The sequence below is a fragment of the Bombus bifarius genome, unplaced genomic scaffold, assembly GCF_011952205.1.
Source record: "Bombus bifarius isolate JDL3187 unplaced genomic scaffold, Bbif_JDL3187 scf7180000007973, whole genome shotgun sequence".
Lineage (NCBI taxonomy): Eukaryota > Metazoa > Arthropoda > Insecta > Hymenoptera > Apidae > Bombus > Bombus bifarius.
Window position 1 is genome coordinate 5,566,856 of NW_022884359.1, and position 24,778 is coordinate 5,591,633.

A 24,778-nucleotide genomic window follows, 5' to 3' on the forward strand; every position below is an offset into this window, starting at 1 on the left:
TCTTTTTTTAGATACAATAAAATACTTGGAAATTACTAATTTATCGATCTATGCTATAAAGTAATAGAAAATAATCTGAAAAATCATTATTTGCTATTTATTTTATTTAGAAATTTAGGATTTTCTGCCAAGTATTTGCGAATTGTGTAACTATTTCTGACAATTAAGTACGTTAATAATGCTCATTTTAGTAAATAATATAAGTTATTTATGGCTTATTGTTCTTCTTTTTCAAGCAAAAGACTTATTTCAAGTTAAGAGAAAAGAATTGAAATTGTTTAGGAAGGGGAAGTCAATAAATACGATACGTACATATTTTAACATTTATTCAGGGAACATGTTGCTGCGGATTGAAAATAGATCGGGATCGAGGTGTGACAAGAGGGAAAAATGAAGTGATATCGCTTTCATACAAAAACATGGATCGTATATATGTATATCGTACTTGATCGTGTGTATGTGTATATATATAGATATATATACATATATAAAGATCAAAGATTAAATATATAAAGATCTTACATTTATGATCCTTCTTCAAAACGATTGATATAAATTAACTTAAATCTAACGGATAACGAGCCCTCGATGCGGACGTCAGGATTACCATACAATTAATAATAATAATTAATAATGATACAAAGACCGATTCGTAGGCTCGCCATCTCTGAAAAAGAGTTCCGTTTTAACATAATACATTATTAAATCGTTACTCTAATCATCTCGTTTAAATCGATTTTAAACATTTGACAGCTTCATCTCGGCTGACGAAACATCCCCCTTTGACTCTCCTCTCCTAATAGAAAATTATAAAAAGTATAATACAATCTTGTTTAAACACTCTCACTCTAGACTTCCATAACCTACAATTCGCTTGCTTACGATTCTAACTGTATAATTCACGCTATATCGCAACGAACCAGGCGTTAATTCGTTTTATTATTATTCGAGTTTCACTAGAGACTAGTTTCGAACCGTTTATGAATACAGTTTGTAACGCCTGCTCCATATAATCGTAAGTTCTACGCTCTATACATGAATAATATGATCCTGTATAATTTACATGTTAATAATGTCGACAACTTTTCAATAATTTCTCGGAAATTTCTGAGCTTTTGTAAGTTCTTGCTATCAGTGCAATTATCAACATATTTGTCTCGAGTATCGTTTAACTGAATAGACTCTATAAAGAATATTAAATTCTGGCAGTAGTTAAGAGCACATGATCTTGCTTGGTTTTTTACGTGAAACGAGCGAACGATTTAAAATACAAGATTTTATGAAATGATGAAAAGAGTAAGAAAAACATTTTGCTCTATATAATAAAGATGCGCGATTGGTTGGTTGAGCATAATAATTGTTCGCCTTCAGATATGATTAGAATTGCTTTACGTTCTTAAACGAATCATCACCAATAGTTCACGAATTTTCACAGATAAAGTTACTTTTTTTAAAAATCTATTAAACGCACAATGAGATTGTGCTTTTCACGTAATCGACTTACTGCTACAACGTACAGCCAATAATTGATTATTGTGCCATTTCTGGAGATAGGTTTTCAGAATCGTATTAGATGGTGAATACCATCTGGCAGACACGCGATATTATATTTATATTACAATCTAGTAACAATAGATCAGTCGAGAAATTCACGGTTTCGCGTATGCAAAAATATAAATAAAACTAATAGTATAAAAAGTCTCACAGAACTTGCTTAACTTACAAAATTTTGTCGCATAAATAGTATCACTAACATTGTGACTATAATATAACGGAATATTAGATTCTCGTACACTTATACAAAATTAATGGCATAAGATGTTATTAGTAAATATGTTTGATTACGTATTAACGTGATTTTCAATACATTAAAAATGTTATAAAACTGAAGATGTAACTACGAAATAATACAAGGGAAACGCGACAATATTAAACGGTACAGCCTACATCCTATACTGCATATATTCATATTTATACGTATGTATATTCCGTTACGTTGTATGTATGTATAAAAAATTCGTTAAGGTTGTACACCATGTTTTTTTACGTGTTTATCGACAGTATAAAATATGTATATTCCAATTGAAGAAATAAATACGGAAACGTGGCAGTGATTAGGTATTGAAGAGAGAGTTACCTATCCTGTTTAACGAACGTTATCCGAAGCTTCGAAAATCGAATCGTACTTGCGAAACGAACGGTATAGATATATACCTTGTGTAACGATTACCATGAATACATACAAAAATTGTTCAAGTGAACAATCTTCGTTCGTGTTCACTTCGATACCCTAGTCTCGGTAGTGACCTTACTGGGGTCTGGTAACCTGACAACTAGTTGCGCTCCATTTTGCATTGGTCTGGTTCCATTAGGAGTGTTTATCTTGTTCATTGGCTGAGGTGCTGGAGGCAATACTTTCTTCGCTCCGCTTAATTTTGGTGAACAACACTGTTTATCATCGAAATCGTTCAAATTGATGTTTGTCGTCTGATTCGGAAAAATGGGAGCCTTCATGGGCGTGCCGTGTTCATTGAAGCCGCAATTTGACCTCTGTTCGACCGAATTCGCGTTCTGAAAGCTCGGCGGCAGCATCTTGATCCCATTGCTGTGGTCGTTCAGGTTACAGAACGGCTGCTCCGTGTTCCCTTTGAAGTTCATATCCTTTGGATCGCATTTGTATATTGGCGCTGATAGCTGCGTAGAATTGGTTTTATTCGTGCTTTTATGACTGCTTCCGGAATAGCTGGTGATAGATTCGTTACAGAAATCACTCAGGTAAGTTTGGTTTATGTACCAGTTGTGCAGGCGATGGTGAATCTCCGGGAACTGCGGTCTGCGGTTGGCTACCTCGTGCCAGCACTCTATCATTAGGCTGTAGATCATTGTCGGGCAATCCTCTGGGCATGGTAACAATTGCCGTGATCGAATCATGTCTATTACTTCTTGATTATTATACCCGTAATATGGCTGTAAATTAAACATGCAACATTTAAGTATAATTTTTTAATTCTATAGTGTTATTATTTAACATTATTTTATTACCTGTAAGCCATAACTATAAATTTCCCATAATACGACTCCAAAACTCCATACGTCGGATTCTGTCGTAAATTTTCCGTAAAGGATTGACTCTGGTGGCATCCATCGAACGGGCAATAAACTTTTGGATTGAACTCTATAGTAGTCGCTACTATATATATCACGAGATAAACCGAAATCGGAAATCTTTACAGTTAAATTGTCTCCAACTAGGCAGTTTCTCGCGGCCAAGTCTCGATGAACATAGTGATGACTGGCTAAATATTCCATACCTAATATGATATCTTGATTTAGTAAATTGTATAGATATATGTAATAAAACTATAAATTCCAAATTAATCTAACCAGATGCGATTTGTAAAGCAATGTGTAAAAATTCTGGCTGCTCTAAAATTTTTCCGCTTCCATTGTTTAATGGGACGTCTGATCTTGGTGAATGGCAAATGAGAAACTCGTGTAAATCCCCTTGGGTCATGTACTCAAACAACATACACATTGGTTCCCCTTTCAATATTACGCCCAGTAGGCAAATAATGTTTGGATGCCTTAGGTCTGTCATCAGATCAACTTCCCGTTTGAAGTCGCTTTGTGTTTTTGGGCTTGCGTTCTCTTTTAACGTTTTCACTGCTACATAAATTGGCGGCTCACATTTATTGCCGGTTTGTAATTCCCCTTTGTATACCTTTCCTAGAAAACGTTCAGAAAATTATAGTTTATGTAAAGTGTGTATAAAAAGGAAATATAAAATTATTCTATTTCATGCATACCGAAAGCTCCTTCTCCAAGTTCTTGCAAAAGGACAACATTATTGGTAGTAAATTGTGGTACTCTATTATTGGACGTTCGACTACTACCGCTACTTAATGTTCCTGTTCCTGGAGTTGTATTACCAGGACCAGCTAAAAGAGAACTCATTTCCATAGGTTGCGTTGTACTTCGTCTTCCGTCGTATATATTTTTATCACATTGTATACCGGTCAGCATCTTTAAATAAAAAATAAAGTATTAATTTGTATTGTTATTCTTAGTAGAGAAACTTTTCATCCAGATTCATTTAAAATATAGTTTCCAAATTAGGTAAAATTCTACCTTATTTGATGGCAAATGATTCATTTGCCTTCTAGATTTTCTGCTTCTATAGCAGCAGCAGTAACAGACTAATATGACAACAAATCCTCCTGTTAGTACAAAACCAACGACTGCATAGATCCATAAGTTTTCAACTGTGGAGAAAAAAGTTATAATGTATTCAGTACTTTTATACTAATGAGTAATATGTCTTTGATTGTTTATTTAATTATCACAACTTACCACATTTAGGTATGTTGCAAAATTCTTTTTGCGGCTTACTATCGACATAAACGTAACACCACGGTTGTAATTCTTTATCGCCTGGATTACGGCAGTATGAATGCTTTCCAGCTAATTCGGGATAATCGGAAATCTGGAGATTGAATTCACCATGCGACCATTGCATACATGGTCTTCCACTAATGCTTGTCTTCACAATACCACGATAAGACTTTCCGCTTCCCCAGTAACAGTAGTCATCTACAAAAAGATGAAACAACGCTTTACAATACAATAATGTAGCTTTATTATTTAAGGAGCTGTTAAAGGAGTTTAATACGTACTTTCCTGTACATTGTTTCCTGAGGAAATTCCAAGACTTAAACAATCACGAGCCTCGGGGCTATCTTCCATTGGTAAATCAGAACAATCAACTAAAGGCACTTGATGTCCAATCAGTGGATGTCTTTTAGCAATTGCGTATTCTTTCTTACACAAATCATTTTCTAGCATTTCACATTCTTGCCGACAGATCCTGCGTAATTTACGATTGATCTCGTTTCTGCTAGATGACTGTGCTTCTCCATAGCTTTGATTTATTATCTTTTTGTTGGAAGCTTTCCCATCCTTATATGGATTGAATTCTGAGCCAGGACCTAATGTAGGACTACGTTTTCTGGGAATACCATGAACTCCTGTAATATCATCTGCATCATCCCCATCACCTGTGTCTCTTGACAAATCACCCTGATTCGAATTCAGAAAATGAAATAAACTTGCGCTAGCTTCAGAATTTTTAAGTTTAAGAATACTGGCAGGGTCACGACATATTGGGAATGCAGAGTAACATAATGATGGTTTTGCATAACCTTCGCAATTCGATGAGACCTCACTGAAACATAAACAAAAATTTATTTTGTTTTAGTATGATGAAATCACAATCATATACAATTCACTTACTTTGAGTATTTAATAACACCAAAAGCTTTCATTAGCTTATCATCAAGCAGCTCTTGGGTCATTGGATACGGAATATAAACAGATTGATTTCCTAAAAATTGTGCACATGTTTTCCCTACATACACCTAAAAGAATGAATTAAAACTTTAATACAGGATTTATAACTTAATGACCAATTTAAGACTTTACGATTGCTTACGTACCTCGCATTTTCCTTCATGATTGTCTTTTCTCCCAGGAGATAACTGCATATTGACGTTTCTAAGGCCGCCGATTGTATGAACGTCGATAGTACTAGATTGAGAACTAGTTGGTTGTGGACTTGGTGATAATATACTAAATGGATTTGTTGATGCCAAATGAGAGATGTGAGGAGTTGACATTCCAGTTCCTGAGAGATCTAATCCATCTCCAGGTCCAATGCTGTTAATAATACAAAACAAAAAAGCGTTTATTTCAATATATTCATTAAATAATATAGAAATTTATAGAGTAAATTTGGTAGGTTAAAAGTACAAAACGTTTTGCTTTATTATTTTAGAGAATGATATATTTCTATCATAATGGAAGCATATACAGATTCATTTGCTGTGCAAAGTAAAAATATCAATTTGTTATTTCATTGCGTGAACATTTTATGTCATGATTTTTAGAAAGATACATGATTATTTTCTCCAAAACATAACCTTCAAGCACAAAACAAACACAACTATTAATAGATAGAATGTCCTGATTCATGAAATAAAATGTTTTAAAATAAAAACAAAGTAACACAAATTTATATTTTCGGTTCTTTATTTAACGTATATCAGTTACATTCTTGTATGTTTACTGTCGTACAAAATTCGCGGCAGTTTTTATAACCTCACTGAAAAAAACAATGATCACCTTGCTTCTGTAACATTTGTAACATTTTTGACACTATGTATGGCACGTACAAAAATACGAGTATTTTGTAACAATACTAGGTACAAGAGTAGCTTCATATTTATAAATTATCTTTAAAAATTTTAACAGAAAAATCTTATGTCATTTAACACCACACCCGGCGTCCATTTGTAAACTGACGCTAATCGCAGTTTTTGGGCGGTGAAATAAAGAATCACCACTTAAAAAAAAAATAGTAGCTGTTTAAAGTAGATACGTGATAACAATTTATGATAACATAAGTTTGATACAATAACAATGATTATTTGACATTTTTCAAATTTAAAGTATTTAACTTAAAATTTCTCTTAAACATTTGAGATTTCTTTAAAAGTACATAAACGTTCTAAAATACTTTTCTTTTTCGTATAATAGTCGATATCATTAATTATCAAATATAAATTTAAAAACAGTATCGTTTATCATTTATTAATCTAAAATAATATTTACTGAAAGGCATCATACTGTATAATAAATAAGTGTTACGTAAATTTAATATTTACCCTTCAATAAAATCGCCACCACCAATCATGTCAGGTGAAAATCTATCATCGTCCGATGTTTGACTAATGGCATGGTCGGGATGTACAGGAACTGTAAAATAAATTATTATTTAAATTAAAAACATATTTCCTATGAAACGCATTAATACACTTAAAAATTTAATTTATATCTCACGGAGTTTTATAAATATTTCATATAGTTTCATATTGTTCTCTAAATACTTTACAACATTTGATACGTTTATTAAATATTTTTATTCATTTATGTCACGTATATTATTTCTTTAGATAACAGTTTAAAAATTGTTCATATTTTATTACAATGCCTAAGCTGGTCAATTATTCTCTTCTCAAAATCGTATCAGTTCAAAATTGGCCTTCGAAACAATCTACCCTCTCAAACTGCATCCTTCTCTTTTTTCCTTTATAATGCATTTGTATAATTATTCATAATATTGTTCCCCATTTCCTAAATCTTTCAAAAAATTATATCACATACAGTGACGAGTAATTCTATATTATTTATTCAACAAAAATTATTTATTTCCAAAACAGTTCAATTCTTGTATTGATTCTACAGTTAGCTTTTAATTAGAGTAATTTTATGTTTCGGTAGAAACAGTTCATCATATATTTTTTCATCATTAATTCTTACGGTAAAGTCGTTTAATGATAATAAATAATAACATACTTGAAAGGTTCGAAAGTTATCTCTAAAAAACTTGAAAATTTAAAAATTGTACAGAAAAATCGCATCTGTGCTAATATCTTTGTTTATTATCGTACGTTTTTCTATCGTGACTCAAGGTCATCTTCTTTGAACACAATCAATCCTTCTCTCTTGTGTTTACGTGTGTGTCTTCTATACTTCATTTTTCTCTTCAACATTAATCCTGACCAGGAGCTTTGTTCCATATGACGCGCGGTTATGCCTACGGGTGGGGTGGTATAGACGTCAGCCCGATAAAAATATGATACCAGCGGACCAACTGAAATTTTTCTGGTGCAACGTTCAAGGTGTTCTTCTGTCGAAAGAAGGATGGACTGCTGTTCTCTTTGTATGTCTGGCACGTCGCGTGGTCCTTTTGAAAATCTCCGGGTTCGCGCGAGCCTGCATTTGCAGCTACGGTTTATTCATCCTCCTCCGCCAATGCTCGTGCCTTTGTACCGCTATAATTCTAAAAGAGTTGGGACACGATGAAAAGGGTGTACGCTGCACTCGCTAAAAATTTCCTGCCGTCGAATTTTTCGATCTCTCTGTCTCATTTTTTGCGTTTTTTTCCTTGTCCCTTTTCTCTCTTCTTTTTTTTTCTTTTTTTTCACCCGGTGTGTACGGTTCTCTGTTTTATTTTTCCCATTGCTTTCCCTTTCTTTGTTCCTCTTTCTCCAAGGAAAAAGAGGAAAAGTAACGGTAGTTTCAACCTCGTCCTTGCATTTCGAGAAAAGGGATGAACTCTGTGATTCCTAGAGAAATTAAATGCGGCGTATGGTATAGTACCGTTGTTTCGCGTTGTAATTTCCTAGCTCCAGCTGTTCTTTCGTTTCCTTCTGTTTTCGGTTCCCTGTTTTTGCGTTTATGACTATAGAACGCTTTTTAAGTTACTTTCGTGATCATTAAGTTTTGTTGCAATTAAATTGTTGATATTTTAATTGGCACAAAATTGTTGCGTGTTTCCTCTTTGTTAATCCGCATTTAACGATAACTTATCCTTTCAAATTAATACGAAACGAACGAATAACAAAGTGAAAAATAGTCCCACACGATTATTATAAACGCCAATTTTCTTACCACATTAGAACGATCAGATAAGTTGGTTTTCAGTGAAAGATGTTTAAAGATGGAAATTTGCATTTTCACTGTTACAATTGTAATAATAAAATAATGTTATTCCAATAATATTTAAGCGCATGGTCAAGCAGAAAATGAACGATATACCGGATTAAGTTTCAAGAACGAGAGATCCATCGAAAAACTCTCTCCCATTACTACAGATGAACAGGAACTTCAGCTCCTTTCTTCTCTTTTCTTCTCTACAAGTACGATTAAATCGAACTCGTCTTGCTTTTATCGTGAAATCGATGATTTTGCTTAATGAGTAGCGTTCAAACAACGTCGCCGGAAAACTTTTCGAAATGTCCACAACAAGCTAGTGGAGAGAGGTCCTCCTGCCTCGTTCGAGGGTAGATTCAGATTTCCGATATTATTTACCTTGCACCAGCCCAGAGAACCTTGCGAACAAACACAGAGGGTGTCTCTCCCTCAGGACCGATTTACGTATAACAAACTACCAACGATTACCAAGCGAAATTACTTTTCGTACTCGGAAAGATTCTCGGTTCTGTTCATCGTTTAATGTGGCGAAATTTTGTGGTGTAATCGCGAGAATATATCGGGTTTCGACTGAAAATTGCTTCTATTCTATCGAATCGCATATATTATTTCCATATATACAGCGTGGTTGGTAATTGGTGGTACAAGCGGAAAGGGGGTGTTTCTACGCGAAAAAAGAAGTCGAAAATATAGAATAAAAATTTTTCGTTTGAGGCTTTCTTTTCGAGAAAATCGACTTTGAATTTTCGCTCGGTACGCGTGCACTTTATCACGTCTCGTTATAACGGATCTCACTGTAGATCGTTGTCTCGATTGACGTTATTTTTTTAATTTTTAAAATTTTTAAATTTTTATTGTATATTTTCTACTTCTTTTTTCGCGTAGAATCACCCCGTTTCCGATTGTACCATCAGTTACCAACCACCCTGTATAATCGAAATATTTAATAATATTTGAAATATTTATTCCATATTAATAGGTAAAGTATCATATTTATTAGTTACTTTATTATTTAATATTATATTCAAGAATTATAGATGAAGTATTTACTTATTAAAAATGGTTGATTTTACCTTTGAAACGTATCATAGTAATGAATTACAGATTTTTCTGCAGTGTTTTATTATTTTCTTATAAGCGATATAAAGTGTCTTGTAGATCCATAATCTTTACGCTCTTTTCACTTTGGATTATCATCGTCGTGTAAAATAACGAGAGGATATAACGAATATTGTTCGAGAGAAGAGGCTACGTTGCTGACATTTCAACGTTCATTAAATTTTCATAAAATAGATATTAAACCATGTACTGTATTAACGACATGTCAAAATTAAAAATCATATAATTTCGATGTCGTGATTAACGTAGATATCAGGTGGTATTAAAACTTTCAAACAGGTTCATTTACATATTCATAAAATTCTCGTTCAATATTTAAATTCTGTTCATTATTTAAGAAGAGAAGACCGAAATGTTACACAATTTTATTTCAAAATGTTGCAACGAGAATATTATCGAATTATTATTTGAAGGCAATAATAAAATACGATATAAATGGAAAATAGACGTATTCAAATGTTCCTATTATTTAAGAAAATAAAATATTCTGAATATAAATGAATCCACTCGAACGGATTGAAAGTACAATGGAAACATGTAAAATAAACGACAAATACACGATGAAAATAGGAAATTATTAAAATAATTTCACGATTCATTGTCTAAATCAATACCACGCTGTACGTAATACATATTTTATTTCAACAGCAAGAATGCAAAAACTACACGAAAATTGGCCAGGTATTTTCGTTCTTTTAATTGTCGTTCATTATTTGAAAAACACGCTACGTAGAACAGAATTTAATTTCGTCATTACAATGAGGTAAAAAATGTTAACAAAATATCCGTCGTTAAATTCGGTGCAAACATATTAAAATGCCCAATGGTCAAATATCCTGCTAATAAAAACTCTACGTTACGTAATTCCGCTTTCAGGGAATTACGACGTAATAATTCAACTTTAAACACGACAAATAAAATACACGAAACGGATGGAAAATAGATTTATTAAAATATCCTACAATTCTCTCTGTTTAAGGAGAGGAGCGTGCTGCATCCGCGTAATTCCATTCGTAATTGCGACCACCTTTTCATCGTGGAAATATTTGTGCACCGGTGGAAAACGTAATAAAGCCGAACTGGATACGAGGATGTGCATAAAAAAGATAAAAAAAAAAAAAGAGGATAAAAGTAAAACAGAGAAAAAGTGAGGAAAAATCGAAATCGCGGGCCGCAGGTTGCTTTATGGTCGTACAGTGGGATTTTTATGTAGCTTCGCAACGGTAACAAACAGTAGCTCCCCGCATTGATTCTGTTTTGATTTCAATTATCTTTCATTACACGGACCGCATTGTATGATTTCCGGCCGCGAATTTGATACGCGATGCAACTCGAGCTTCCGGTCGCGCTCCATTCGATTTATCACGGCTTCGACAATGCGCGGCCATCATCGCGATGTTTCTATCGCGTTTCTCGTCTTTTTTTTTAAATTCTCGCTTTTTGTTTTTCACTCTTCGATCGAAATTGAAGAGGTTGCCGTGCGTACAGGGAGGAAGCGAACCTCGATGGAATGCGAATCGCATGTAATTCGATGGATTTAGAGGGGATTTGTTGGAGTTTTAGAATAGAGTAATGGCCGTTTTGCGAGTTTGCAACAAGCATCCGTTTGACTGAATTGCGTTCATCTATGAGTGTTCTATAGAGCAGATCAGATACTCGATCAGAGTAATTAGGATGAACCGTTGTTTTCTTTATCATTCTGGTGGTAATGTACGGTAAAACGACACATATTTCGCGATTTTGAAACGGCGAGTGATTTACGTGAATTAAAATTTGTTTCTAGAAATTTAGAATAATCGATTTAACTGACGGGAGTCTGATAAATATTTCTATCTGTGATACAAGATTTCTGATATACAAATTTTCCCAAATCTTACGAGACTCCGTGTCTTCTTAAACTTTTCACGAGGAAAAATCCACTTTTGGAAATGCCTAAAAATTCTAAAGAATTTAAAGATCTCCTCCAAGGTTTCCATTTCCTCCGACGTTCTGCGTTAGTTTTATTTAAAAGTTGTACGACCGAGAAAAACTAGAATTTCCCAGAAATTAACAAAGGATCTCGTAAGAGAAGTGCAGAGGCGCGTGAAATATATTGTTGAAAGAACGAATTTTAAAATGACCGTTGAAGCGTCGAAATTATTTAGGAATAAACATCGAGGTGAATGGAAGGCCACGGAGTTGTAGGAAGAGCAAGCTCCAGATGCGAGTGGAACGCGGGGGAGGAGTTATTAATGACGCCAAGTTGTCTTATCTTTTTCCACTTCCTGTTCGAGATACATAATACGTGGGTCGGACACGTAACCGCTGCTGCATCTCTGTAACATAGTGCATTCGACTTTGGTTGGTACGATCGCGTGCTGCGACTCGTTTCCATCGATAAGAATTCCCTTCACATCGCGATACTTATCGGAGACATCGTCGAAATATTTGCATCGGAATATTTGTTCTTGTATATACATATTTGCATGATAAATTGATATATAAATAATATATATTTATTTAAATATCCGTAATTATAGTATAACAGATGTATTATACTTTTATGCTTCATAGTAAAACTTGGGTTTTACAGGGAAACATAGTTTTCGAAAATAAACGTTTATTTTTCATTTACTAGGCTGTTGAATATAGCTTGATAATAAAAGTTAGGCTTTACAGGGAAACATAGTTTTCGAAAATAAACGTTTATTTTTCATTTACTAGGCTGTTGAATATAACTTGATAATAAAGTAATTATCAAGTATTAATTAATAAGTAATTGATAATAAGTAAGTAATTATCAAGTCACATAATGAATGGCTATCGATTTGAAAATATTCATGATATTATCGTTATATGAAAATCAGGATCTTCGAATGTGTTTGTTTTGTCTCAGCTAGAACATAATCTTAAGGAAGATATTGGAGAAAATTGATATTTTCGAAACTTTTGCACGTTGTCGAATGGGCAAAATTCTGTCTTTTGTTCTTAATACGTAAACTTGACGAATTACATAATTAAGTTGGCCGAAAAGTTTCTTTCGTTTCATAAGGTGATAATAAATGAACAAGAATTTCTGTTTTGTATTATTTTATTGAATTAGGTACGATCCATTTCGTGCATAATTCAATAAACTAATATAAAACAAGAAACATTGCGCGTCTATTATTTCCTTATAAAACGAAAGAAACTTTTCGGGCAACCTAATAAAACTACAGCGCAAAGGATTAAATCGTATCTTGAACATATTAACCGAAGATAAGAAGCGAATTTCTCATTCGAATTGTCAATCTCTCAAAAGACCTACCAAGTAAGAACCGCCTCTTTCTCATTTTTCTTCGAAATAAATTACATCGTATTAACATTTGCAAGTACTGCGAATCAACCGCGAATAAAATCGATCTGTCAGTGTTAATTTTGAATTCCATCGATATAAAAATTGTTGTTGGGTACAGGATGATCCGATTAATAAAATTTCTTCCATTTTGAAGTCATCGTGTCTGAATTATCGAGTGAATAAAAAAGATCACAGAGGATAAAATTGCTCCGTACGAATGTACGAAGAACCTGTAATTCTTTCCCTCGAAAAGGCTAAACGAACGCTCCTGCCGATAAGAATAATAAGTTAGCGTAGGTCTCGATAGAATCTTGCCAACTCGCAAATTCTCACCGGCGTCTTTTACGACGGTACAAATTACGGTTTTCGGGTGGTTGCCGGCGAAGATATCGCGGATCGTCGGAAAAAGTGCCGAAGAAGGGGCAGAAAAATATTCGGCCGGTCGCGATGATGAAATAAGCCATTAAGTCACCCTGGGCACCGGGTGTAATATCAAGGGAAGGAACGTAATCTCGTCTAATGTCGGGCAATGAAACGTAATAGCATAATGTATCACCGCGTATCGCGCGAGTACTCGCCGCGTATACACGCCGTTCCAGCGAAATTATATGCAAAGTGTCGGGTTTCGGTATAGTTCGCCCTTTCTGAATTCTAATTAGTTTTTCTCGAGAGGCCCGCGCTTTTAGCGTGGGTAGCCCGGAAAACACGCCAGGCAATCGGGTTAGTTCCTGTTTCGAATTAATTATTCCGCGGGACGATGACGTTTCCGGAATCTATTTTTGCAACAATACGGATAGCTACACGTGTTTCTTCTTGAATCCTTTCAGCAGAATTTTAATTAACCCTTTGCCGACTACCGCCGCATATATGCGTTCTGCGTATGCTATCAATTTGGCCGAGCAATTGATATACGCGTTTGGCGAAAACAACTGATGGAACCAAAAGACTCATATGTGTGTCATTTTATTTATCCTGTGGAGAATCTGTGCATGTACATATGTCTAGAATTTAACACTTTAGCGACTGCTAGCGGTTCAGTAGTATACGCACGTCCGACTGGCAGCTCAGGCGCAGATTCTCCCTGGCGCCAGCTCTGTTTCGATTTAGACTCTCCAATACCATTCTTTTCGTTCATCGCCAACGGTAAGTTTTTCAAATTGGTATAAAACTGTGGGAGCTTACAAAGCAACGCAACTGGCGCAACTGAGTAAGGTACCTTAATACTAAATAACAAATTACTGCTCAAATAATGAGAAAGATTGTCAGTGACAAAAAGCCGATTAATGGGCTATCGGTCGATAAAGTGTTAACATCTATGAATGAAAAGCACGTCTAAGCAGAAATGTGTGCTGACAGTTGTAAATAACAATCGCAGCAGCACCTCGGCCTCACGGAGCAGTTGACCTCGAATGGTCCCGTCCTCAAAGGGTTAATGTTGGTATTAACAACATTTAAAGTATAAAGTTCGTGCGAAATGAAAATCAGTTGGTCATTTTGTTCCGTAGTTATACGATTAGTGATGGGATCAAGTTCGATATTTATTTATAAATCCGAATAAAATGCAAATGCAAGTTTCGAATACTTATTACTCACACGTTATGAGGAATAATGTTTCATTATACCTGCCAAATATTTCATGAACCTTGAAACTAAGAGTACTCGTTCTGAGATGCAAAACCAACTTGCGCATATCGAACAATTGGTTCGAACACGATGAACGAAGCTTTATGTGTTACGAGTAGATGGTGAATATTTATACAAATTCATATTTTTATGAATAGAATTAAAAATTTAGGTAAATTATAACGAGTACTATACTTTCGATATTTTATATACTTCTCTCATATTGTGTGCCTTCTATGAATTGTTTTACCCTTCAATTTCCTATAAGTCTAATCACGAGTTCGATACGGATTTATAGGAACGTTCCTCGGCTGTAATTGTTCTCATCCTTCAAAAAGATTCGTCCTTCTAAAACGCGCGACGTATAAAAGATTCCGAGCAAATACGTCGTCCACCTCCCAAGGAGAACCCCGAAGACGTGCCCCATCTGTTTTAAAGCTACGGACCAATATCTCTATCGTCGTTCAACGCGCATCGATTAGACTTGCGAGGCGTCGCATCGCGTCGTTTCGAGGATATTTCAAAGCCAAAAGCCCGAGCAAGTCGATTCTGGTGTACGGTGTGCACCAGAGATGGAGAAGGGTGCAAGAAACGCGGCTGGAAGCCACGTTTGTCTTTGATAATCAACGACCGCCTCATCCATCTTGGTCAAAGGGTCAACACTTTTCCGTGCGCGACACCCGCGACCAGTCACTCCAACGAATGCATTATTCATGAGGCTGGCGTGGTAAGTGTTGTCCGAAATTCAATTCAGTAGCCCACGAAGGCGGCAGTGTACGTGATTTGCCTTCGGCTGGTTTCAGGATCTTCGTCCTTGTTTCCCTTTCTTATGCTTGGTCGCCCTTGCCTTTCCTTTTTCTTTCTCTTCTTATTATTCTTCTTGCACTTGTTTTTCTTAGTCCTCCCTTTTTCTTATTTCTCCTCTTGTTCCTCCACTTGCTTCGATGTTATTCGACTAATCGACCAGCGATATCGGAGATGAAATTGTTATCGAGCATAGTGCATACAAAATTAAGCCGGGACTCTTGTTTTCTTTCGATTTTTTTCCTGTCTTCCTCGCCTTCTATCCTTTTTCATTTGGTTTTTTCCTTGTCCGTTTTAATTGGAAGTCTCGCGGCTGACCAAAACAGCCGAGGACAGAAGTTGTTGAATATTGGAAGCGACGATTGCTATATCAAGTGCGCGACATGAAACGACTTTCGAGATCTGAATCGTATCGAGTGTCTGAGGAATCTTGGCTGCCGATCGAGATTTCTGTGGATGGCTCGTGTGACGTTTTGTTCAAATGTTTACAGTTTTTAGCGCTTTTTGCTGATCGTATGAAACGCGACGAGGACGCGGTCAGGCGGTGAAAAAGAAAATTCGTTTCAAGCGACTCGAGGCATGCTACCTCGTATCGAGGTATGTACCTCGGTCTGGAACAACGCTATTTGCATGAAGCATAATAACTACAATTTGTTGAATTAGAATTACTGGATTGATACGACATTACCGATTGAAGATGGTAAAGTTATCGTTGTATTTAAAAAAATGTAATCAAGGGAAAATCAAACGATCACCAGGAAATAAATGACGACTAACGTGATTAATAACAGTTTGAACGATCCTACAAAAATCGAAAACAAAAGCAGTGAGTAGTCTCGAGAGCTGGTCATGCGAAATTAATGTACCAAATATGGTTAGAATAATCAGTGCACTATTAAAAGGCAGTGCATTAACGTTGTAATTAATTTGCATCAGTAATGCACGCAATATCGTATACGCGTTTGCATATGAGGGTTCTAGAATCATCGAAATTTCATCGAGGATTCACGAAAAGCAGACGCAGATGGCGCGTGATTCTGGTTAAAAATGCAGCTCAGAAAGGACGATCAGCGTGGCCAGCCCCCGGTACATCTAATTTCCCCGTAATTTCGCTAATGGCTCCAGTAGTTCCATGATATAATGCCATTAACTACGCTATTAAATCGCTTTTATCGCGTCGTATCGGTATTCCATTAATATTAATGGTCGCACTGCCTCGTGATCAGCGACGTTTCCGCTTGAAATCAGCACCGCGCATCATTCAGATTCCACCCTTTGAGCAACAGTATTCCAACAAAAAGATGGTCTTTGGTATTTCATTTTGTTAGGGAGCATGAGACGTTGATCCTTTATCGTTATCGAGTGAATATTATTAGTGACAATTACATGTTACCGATTATCAGTATCAATAGACTTTGTTTCATAATTGGAACATTTTTGATAATAAAGCAAATGATTGTCTCAAGCAAAAACTTGTTTTGTACTATTAGATTGTCGGAAAAGTTTCTTTCGTTTTATGAGGAAATAATAGACGCACAACGCTTTTTCTTTTATATTATTTTCTCGAATTACGTACGATCCATTTTATTCTGTTGAGATGAACACCGCGACATTTCACAGACTTGGTTTCACGTTTGTATGAAGGTGCACTGTTGTAAAAAACATGTTTGCGAAAGAAAGACACTTTCTGGACAACTTAATACATTCTAGTAGAAACAAAAATACACATGTGGAATTTTTAAATAAAAAGTAATCCTGGCAGTTAATAACCCTGACAGTTGATGTGACTTTAAATAATAGAGCAACGACAACAACAAATCGTTCTATTATTTTATTCAACTTGTCACTTGTCAATTTACTAATATTATTAGTTAGTAAACTATTATGCGAAACAATGGATTAATTCAATGACAGTCAACTTTCTGATTCCCTGTACGTATCAAATTTCATGTTAAGAATCCTATTCAACTTGTCAACATCTCTTCACTCAGACTTATCCCAAAAATACGATATTGAATAAAAATGTATGGAATAATTAAAATGAACAAAATTTAAGACAGAGGCCGGAAACTTATGGTAATTGAAGTAAAGCCGTGAGGGAAATTAGCCGCGAAAATATAACGCGGCAGACGTGTATGCCAGCCTTACTGCTTACCAGGCAGACAAGAATCTGTACCCCCGAAAAATAATCCTTCCCTGGTCGGTCGTATTAAGCTAGATTACGGTTTAAAGCCCGGACGAGGAAGTTTCACCTTAATATTATTCTATGTCCGGCCAACGGCTAATCCCCATTAGCGAAATTACATGAAATTATAATAAAGCTCGGTAACGGTGTTCTGTCGTTAAGCCTCTCTCCTATTTTGATGGCACATCTACGCGAAAGTATCCAAGACTCGCGTATGCAGATCGTACTTAATACAGCAAGCGTAGCTAATACAATATTTATGAGGGATACTGATATTGTAAATAGGATGATGGGGGAAATTTGGCAGAAGTGTTTTGAGCGTGGAAATCCGTGGATTCAGGAAGATTATAAGGTCCTTTCGTAAATAAGACATTTTTCCTGAGAGCTTAGGCTAATTATGTATAGAGTAATTGTATACGCTTTATCGATAAAGGAATGTTCAGAGAATATGGGATAAAGAGAGGTCAAATGTAGCATGGTGAAATGAAGTTTCATATGAAATAATAATTCTTGAAAATTAACAATTATTTACAGTGACCACAAAAAGCATATTGACGTATCGTTCTATTTATTATTTATATTGAAGTAACTACTTCAAGAAAAACTCTACATCTTTATTTATGTACATCCGTGACCTGGAGATTGCTATTACGAAGAAATATTATAAATAAGGAGCGATGCATATTATTATATCCTTCAATATACATTATGTTTTGGGTTGCAAGATTTAACAACAAAGGAACTCATAAACAGATTTCTATTTATGTTCCCTGTAGCCTCTAGCCCAAGCTATAAGCTTAACTTTTTTGCTAATGTTCTTTTGCTATAAATATATGAACGTGCTCCCTATCATTCAGCATAAACTTATACATTATACTTATACCTTTAATTATTTCAATATACTTTTCTATTACAAATTCATCCACTAGTTCTTCAATCAGTCAACCTCAAGCTCAACAATTTATTTACGTATTAATTAATTAGGTTCACGTATATTAATACTAGAACTACAGATCTGTAATATATAATCAATTATTCTATATATGAATCGTTATAATTCAAATGATATTAATTGAAATAAATAGATCCAAGTAATTGCGACACTATCTAGATAAAAGTAAATATTCATTTTGACTAAAATATCTACATGTTTTTAGTAATTCTAGAAAAAAGAAGATCTGAAATTCGTCGTTTTTACAGCTTTGGTTAGTTTTAGTGCTAGATTTTGTATCATTTGGTGACACTTTTTGTAAACTTTTATATAACTACAAATTACTACTATTGCGTGCCAATTTGACCAAAAAAATGCTTGATTGGAAAATAAGTGTACGTGACGAAACTTCTTGTAGCCACTGTATATTTGCTCATTTCTCCGCCGATAATTTTATTAGCATGTTAGACTGTTAATATGTTAGACAAATCAGAGACGGCCAGTAACCTGTAAATTAGTACATAAGTACAGAATTCTTTGAATTCTGGAAAATTATAAAGATAATTTAAAATTTGTAAAAAGACGAAGATACATTTTCTTCAAGCTCCTGCTTCTAAATTTGTATTTTCACCAATAGATTGCGGACATTTATGCAAATAAACATTTTTTTCTGGTCATAATTAAAAAATTGGAACTTCACTAGAGATCTCTCTCACCTGTTAAATATTATAACGAATGCACTACGTTAGATATTTTACATATCTTCGCACGTTATCCGCATCCGGTGTATTTTTGCATCTTCAAAGTTTCCATAAATGCATGAAAATCCACGGTATACTTATCAATAATATCTTTTCAATTTTATTTCCTCTTTTATTCTGTTTCAATAGCCATGATCTCTTCATTTTATCGCAAATGGATCGTCTCCATCGATTCTCCCCTGTGCATTAATCTCCCTGTCTGGCTCGCCTTGACGTTGGCATCTATTTTTTGGATTTTCAATTTTCCTGAACGTCGATGGCACGTCGCAGTTGCGGTTTAGCCAGGAGAATTGACCGGACGGCGTTTGAACGGTTCCGCGACCACGAATATTTACCCTCGCCTCGAATTCACCGGTGAAACTTCGTCGTTTGACGACTTTATTTCCATTCCGACAAATAATTCCGAAATTTTTCGTTCGTTTCGATGAGGCAACAGTCTGCTAACGAACGGTAAGGATCGATGCTCGGCTGTTTCATTAAATCGTTCGGGTTTTATTGGAAAGAATCAATGATACACCGACCTCTCGATTTTATTCTCCTCTCTTTCCATTTTATTTTGTTGCATCATGATTTGTCAGAGCATCACAGAGTGTAAAAATAAAATTAAATTAAACGTTCGGGGATTTTCTTCTGCTGAAATTGGTCAAAAAGCAGTAATGCACAGACCGTAAAGTGAAACGATGTCGACAACTTTAAAACTACTTTAAGTAATTTTACAGAAGAAATGTATACGTAAAATGGATTAATTTTTAATCACCGATAAATTGTACTTCTGAGGGAAATACTTTTCCTTGCTTAGAAAAAAAGTGGGTCAATTTAATTCTTTTAAATAGAATCAATGTTATACTATAAATTATAAATTCGTTTGGTTAATAGGAAATGATATTTTAAATAACGAATCAATACAAGATGCGCAACTGGTCGACAATTTGAAATAACTTTTCCAGTTGTATCTGAATCGGATCACCTGATAATTTTATTATTAATAAAAATTCATGCTACAAATAACAACAATAATATTCTTCGCTTCGATATCATTTCTTTTTACCAAATATTCAGAACTCGATATTCTACTGTATTTTCATTTTAACACGACGAATAATCATTACATTGTAACTTAACCATCACGTTCTTGTTAGGTAAACTATATTCATATTTAAAGGTACGTTCATATACATATGACGACTGGCGAGCGAAACTTTTAATCCATCGTTGGTAGAACAGGCCGTCAGCGACGATCATAATTCTCCTCTGGTTAATTGGAAACACTTCGGCGAAAGCCGCAGGCTAATAATCCTCGAGCTGATATTTTTCCCGGATTATCCTGGCTGCAGGCGAATAGTTCCCGGTGGAAATTGCCTCTTTAGTAACGCCATAATTCCCGTGGAATTTATAGCGGCTTCGACACCCTTGGACATCAAGTGCACTCGATTACCCATAAGTCGTGTAAAATCGAAGATTTACCGTACACTCGTGAGAGTATCTCTTCTTTGAGGTTGATCGTGAAAAATATTAGCTTTACGCCATTATTATTCATAGTTGTCGAACACAGAAGTTTTTCACGATTTTAATCTCGCGAATGATGAAATTTCAAAATGTTTCTACAAGTATCTGAAAACTTTTCTAAGCTATCGTACTTTGTTATTATTCCGCGTATAGCGAACAATGTAACTTATCAGCGTTAAAATTTTCATGTAAGCCAGTGGTCCATCCAAAGGTCTTGCACATTGCTTGTTCATATTAAAACATACGCAAGGAAGTTGCAAGCACGCGATTATAACACAGGAAACAGCTGAAGAAAATAAGAAGAGGATGAATTTCGACATCCGACATAATTCCCGTGTAGAGTTTGCACGCGACACGTATGTAATTAAATTTCATCCTCAAACTCTGCTTTACTCTTTTCCTTTTTCATTCTCTTTTCTCTGTTCTACTGGCGTGTTTCGACTTTCCAACCGCGACCAGCCGTCCAACGTCGAAAATGGCGAACACACTGCCGTTTCCGGCCGCGCATTGCAAATTCCGCTTATATTGTTGCCGCTATAAATCACGGTAATTTCGTTCCGTGTTATTAAATGAAATTAAATCACCGTTTAAACAGCCGCCGCGCGCGACGATAAATTAACGAAATTGAGCAACTGCGTCGTGACGGGAATTAGCATGGTATTATGGGTACCAAATAGCAGAGTTTCGGGTGTAGAAAACGAGGGAAAAAAGTATTCTCGATTAGAATGCAGCTAGAAACACGATGATAATTTTATCACGAAAAAATACAACCGAATGTATTATTGTGTCACTTACGAGTTGTGCTGCAACAAGTAAGACTATGAAAGTATAAATATTATATTTGTGAAGATAATAATACGAATGTTATACTTCGTAGAAAGATATCGATGGTATTTTTATCTGGTCGAAGGTTATCGATGTTGTATTTTTCGTTATCGGTATGAAAATTATCAAAATATTGTTTGCGTTGTTAATAATATTCCCGCATAATTAAATTGATAATTGCGGATCGAAGTATGTAATTAGTAAACAGCAGCAAAGAAAATTAGAATTAGAAAAGAATTAGAAAAGAGCAGCGTTAGCATTTTCCAATTATTAGTATTGTTAAGAATAATAAATAATTTAAAAACTAGAGTTTTCGTCGTTCTTTAGCATTTTAATAATTTGATATAGAAAATGAAAAAGGGAAACGTATTCTGGACTCTAAATAAAATTACGATTTCATTCACAGATAACAGAAACTTCATCTAAATCTAATCTAATTAGTAGAATCAATATTCCAAAGGTGTTCAAAAATGGTCAAACTTCCTCAGATTTTCTAAATACGTTTTTTACTTTCATATTTTCTAGTTTCTGTAGCTATCGGTAGCGGTAAGTCGATTCTCTACTCGATCGTAAAAAGATCGCGATTTCCACGAAGCTTATACGAAACTCACGTTCGAACTTTCTTAGCCGAAGGCCTCGAGAAAGTCGAAGTTGAAACGTTCGCAAGGTAAACGTTATTAAAGTGTCGAAAGTTGGTGAGAACCACTGGCATAGTAGAGGAGATGCGATCGTTTCGCCGGTGAACTCCGAGAAAAGCAGATACGTATATATTTACAGGACGATTCATAAATGTAACTCTATACTTCAGGGGATGAATATATATCTACATATATTAAAATAAGTAGAAAACATCGTACGGACACATATATCCTATGTACCTTAGCTTTCGATTTATAGATTTATGGATGATTTCACATGTTGACTGCAATTTAAAAATAAAACAAAATTTAACGATGTATACTATTTTGTTCTGGGAGCCGCGATTGTTACATCGAAATATGCTACTCCGTATCATTTAATTTTTGCCAGATATTATATTGTATTTGCGCATCTTTCCTCCGGCAATGTTATCTAAGTCCTTGGTGTCGTTGAAAATTTGTCAAGCCACGGATATTTTGTTATTTTATTCGTTCTAAGAAATTTACTAACGAAGCGTAGGTATACTTCCAATAAATATCTTGTAACTTCTATATACATTTTCAGATCCGTTTCAAATTTTACCAATACGATCACGAGAGCCGTGTTTCGTTACACTGCTAACGAGATTTCGAAACGTTTTGAATAAAATACACACAAAAAGTACCTAAGAGTGTTTGAGCACCTTCGTAAACCATTGTATGTTCAGATGAGTCTCTTTTACTTATTTCGATGTGTAGATTCACCCCCGAAGCATTGACATGCATTTATGAATCACCCAGTATACATAGGTGTAGAGGAACACGGGCGTGTATCGTGAAAAGGAAGGGAATGTACCGAGATAAATGATAGCTGGCTCTTCACGTAAGCGGACTCCGATCCTAAATATCGTCGGAACCACTTGTAAGCGATGCAAAAAGAGAATCCACCGCCGCCGACATCCGATTGCCGGCAATCTGGATCCGCGTTTCTTCCTTCGCTTTGTTCCCTTCGTGCTCCATTCGTCGCAGGTTTTATTGCTTTATCGGCGCGGGAAGTGCCGGGAAAGGTTTTGCTCCAATTGCATCCGAGATATTTAATGAAGCAACGGAGTCGATTTTATGAGCTATTATACGTGTATTTATTTTCTCTCCCTCCTTCTCTTTTTTTTTTTTTATTTAATTGGTAGATGTTAGAATAAAATTGCTTAATTATGATATTTTATGTAAATACATGAGATTGTAGGTTGGTGATGGTTAAAGGCAGGAAAAAGATTCGTCCAACTTTTGAAAATTTTCGTTTCGTGTACAGTATTGTTATTAGTTAACGTAAATTACCTATTAGTTGATTTACCTACTTGCTTCGGTAATTTCAGCTACGTGCAATCATCGCGAAACAAATTTTTAACGTTCACATGTGTTTTTCACGCGTTTTGGTGTATGAGAAGGTTATACGAAACATTTAGAATGTATTATGGAAGCATATGTATTTCAGAAATTGTAAGGTTAATTTGACCGCTTTTTTTTCAAGGAAATCACTTTATCCCGCTGCACGCGCTATGAGACGGTCGACATCCAATTTTAACACGTACGCTGTTACGGACACACAATTATAAGCAAAATTCGTTGTAGTGGTATAGGTACAGTTTCTTGAAAATATCTGGAAAACTAAAAGAGTGCAGGAATAGCACGCAAAGAAAAAAATTATTCTAAACGTTGACTTCTATGATGTATTAAAAAAGATCATCGAAATCATTTTGTACGTTCGTATACGTTTATATCTATAAAATATAAAAGACGATTTTATGAATTATTTTATATATTAGATTATTAATTATTTTATATATTTTATTATTTTATATATTATATATTATTAATAGTTAAAAATGAGAAAAATTGGCTTTTGAAGCGATTAGCCGTAAAAACTAATTAGATCTTTTTGCGCTCTAAAGAATAATTATCCCTTTTACCCCGAAACGAAGTTCTAACGCAAGTAGTTGATTTGTCAATTCCATTGATCGCAGACAAATTAACACGGATCTCGGGTATCGAGCAACGGCCCATAGCCAGAGGGTAGCGGCAGTTCGTAACCGGACATGTTTAATAAATACAAGGCCAGTGGACGATGGTGCATAGTTTACACAGCGGGGCATTTGTACGCACCGCTGCGCGGCCCTGGGATTATCCAAAATGTCGATACGAAGCTGGCCGGCCGCACGCCATTCCAATTTATCCGTTTTGCCGGCTTCCGGCCGCGGACCAGGGCAGCCTCTGGCTCGCTGCATCGGTTCTACCGATCGACCGGCAACGATCTCTAAAGAGGTGGACTTCTAATGGACCGCGAGTCTGGCATTAACCATCCCGGTGAATTTCGAAATTCGCCCCGACCGTGAATTTTGTTGCGTGTAACACGGCGTATGTTACATGCTACCGGGTGAACGATCATCATCGGCCCAGTCGCTCCTTCCGGTGAAAACGACCGGCTTGTCCGCTCGCTCTTCCGTAAATCTGTTCGTGTTACGGCTGTGTTTGGTATCGACTGTT

At 35.4% G+C, this 24,778-nt stretch overlaps 1 protein-coding gene across 3 annotated transcripts in view; it reads right to left on the reverse strand.

The window, feature by feature from the left end:
• Positions 1–309: 309 nt before the first annotated feature.
• The window catches only part of LOC117215726 (tyrosine-protein kinase transmembrane receptor Ror), a 351,580-nt gene continuing 327,111 nt past the window's right edge, over positions 310–24,778 (reverse strand). The window contains exons 5-15 of one of the 3 annotated variants that reach the window (XM_033462162.1): positions 6,720–6,810; positions 5,493–5,712; positions 5,290–5,414; positions 4,674–5,221; positions 4,351–4,590; positions 4,129–4,262; positions 3,807–4,023; positions 3,385–3,726; positions 3,043–3,311; positions 2,795–2,967; positions 2,505–2,694 (exon numbers count right to left, since the gene is read on the reverse strand). In XM_033462162.1, the coding sequence (XP_033318053.1) occupies positions 2,655–2,694; positions 2,795–2,967; positions 3,043–3,311; positions 3,385–3,726; positions 3,807–4,023; positions 4,129–4,262; positions 4,351–4,590; positions 4,674–5,221; positions 5,290–5,414; positions 5,493–5,712; positions 6,720–6,810 (2,399 nt within the window). In that variant the 3' untranslated portion in view covers positions 2,505–2,654. Of the gene's footprint in view, positions 2,968–3,042; positions 3,312–3,384; positions 3,727–3,806; positions 4,024–4,128; positions 4,263–4,350; positions 4,591–4,673; positions 5,222–5,289; positions 5,415–5,492; positions 5,713–6,177; positions 6,474–6,719; positions 6,811–24,778 lie in introns of those variants that run through there. The other 2 variants (XM_033462154.1, XM_033462171.1) reach the window with 2 other exon arrangements.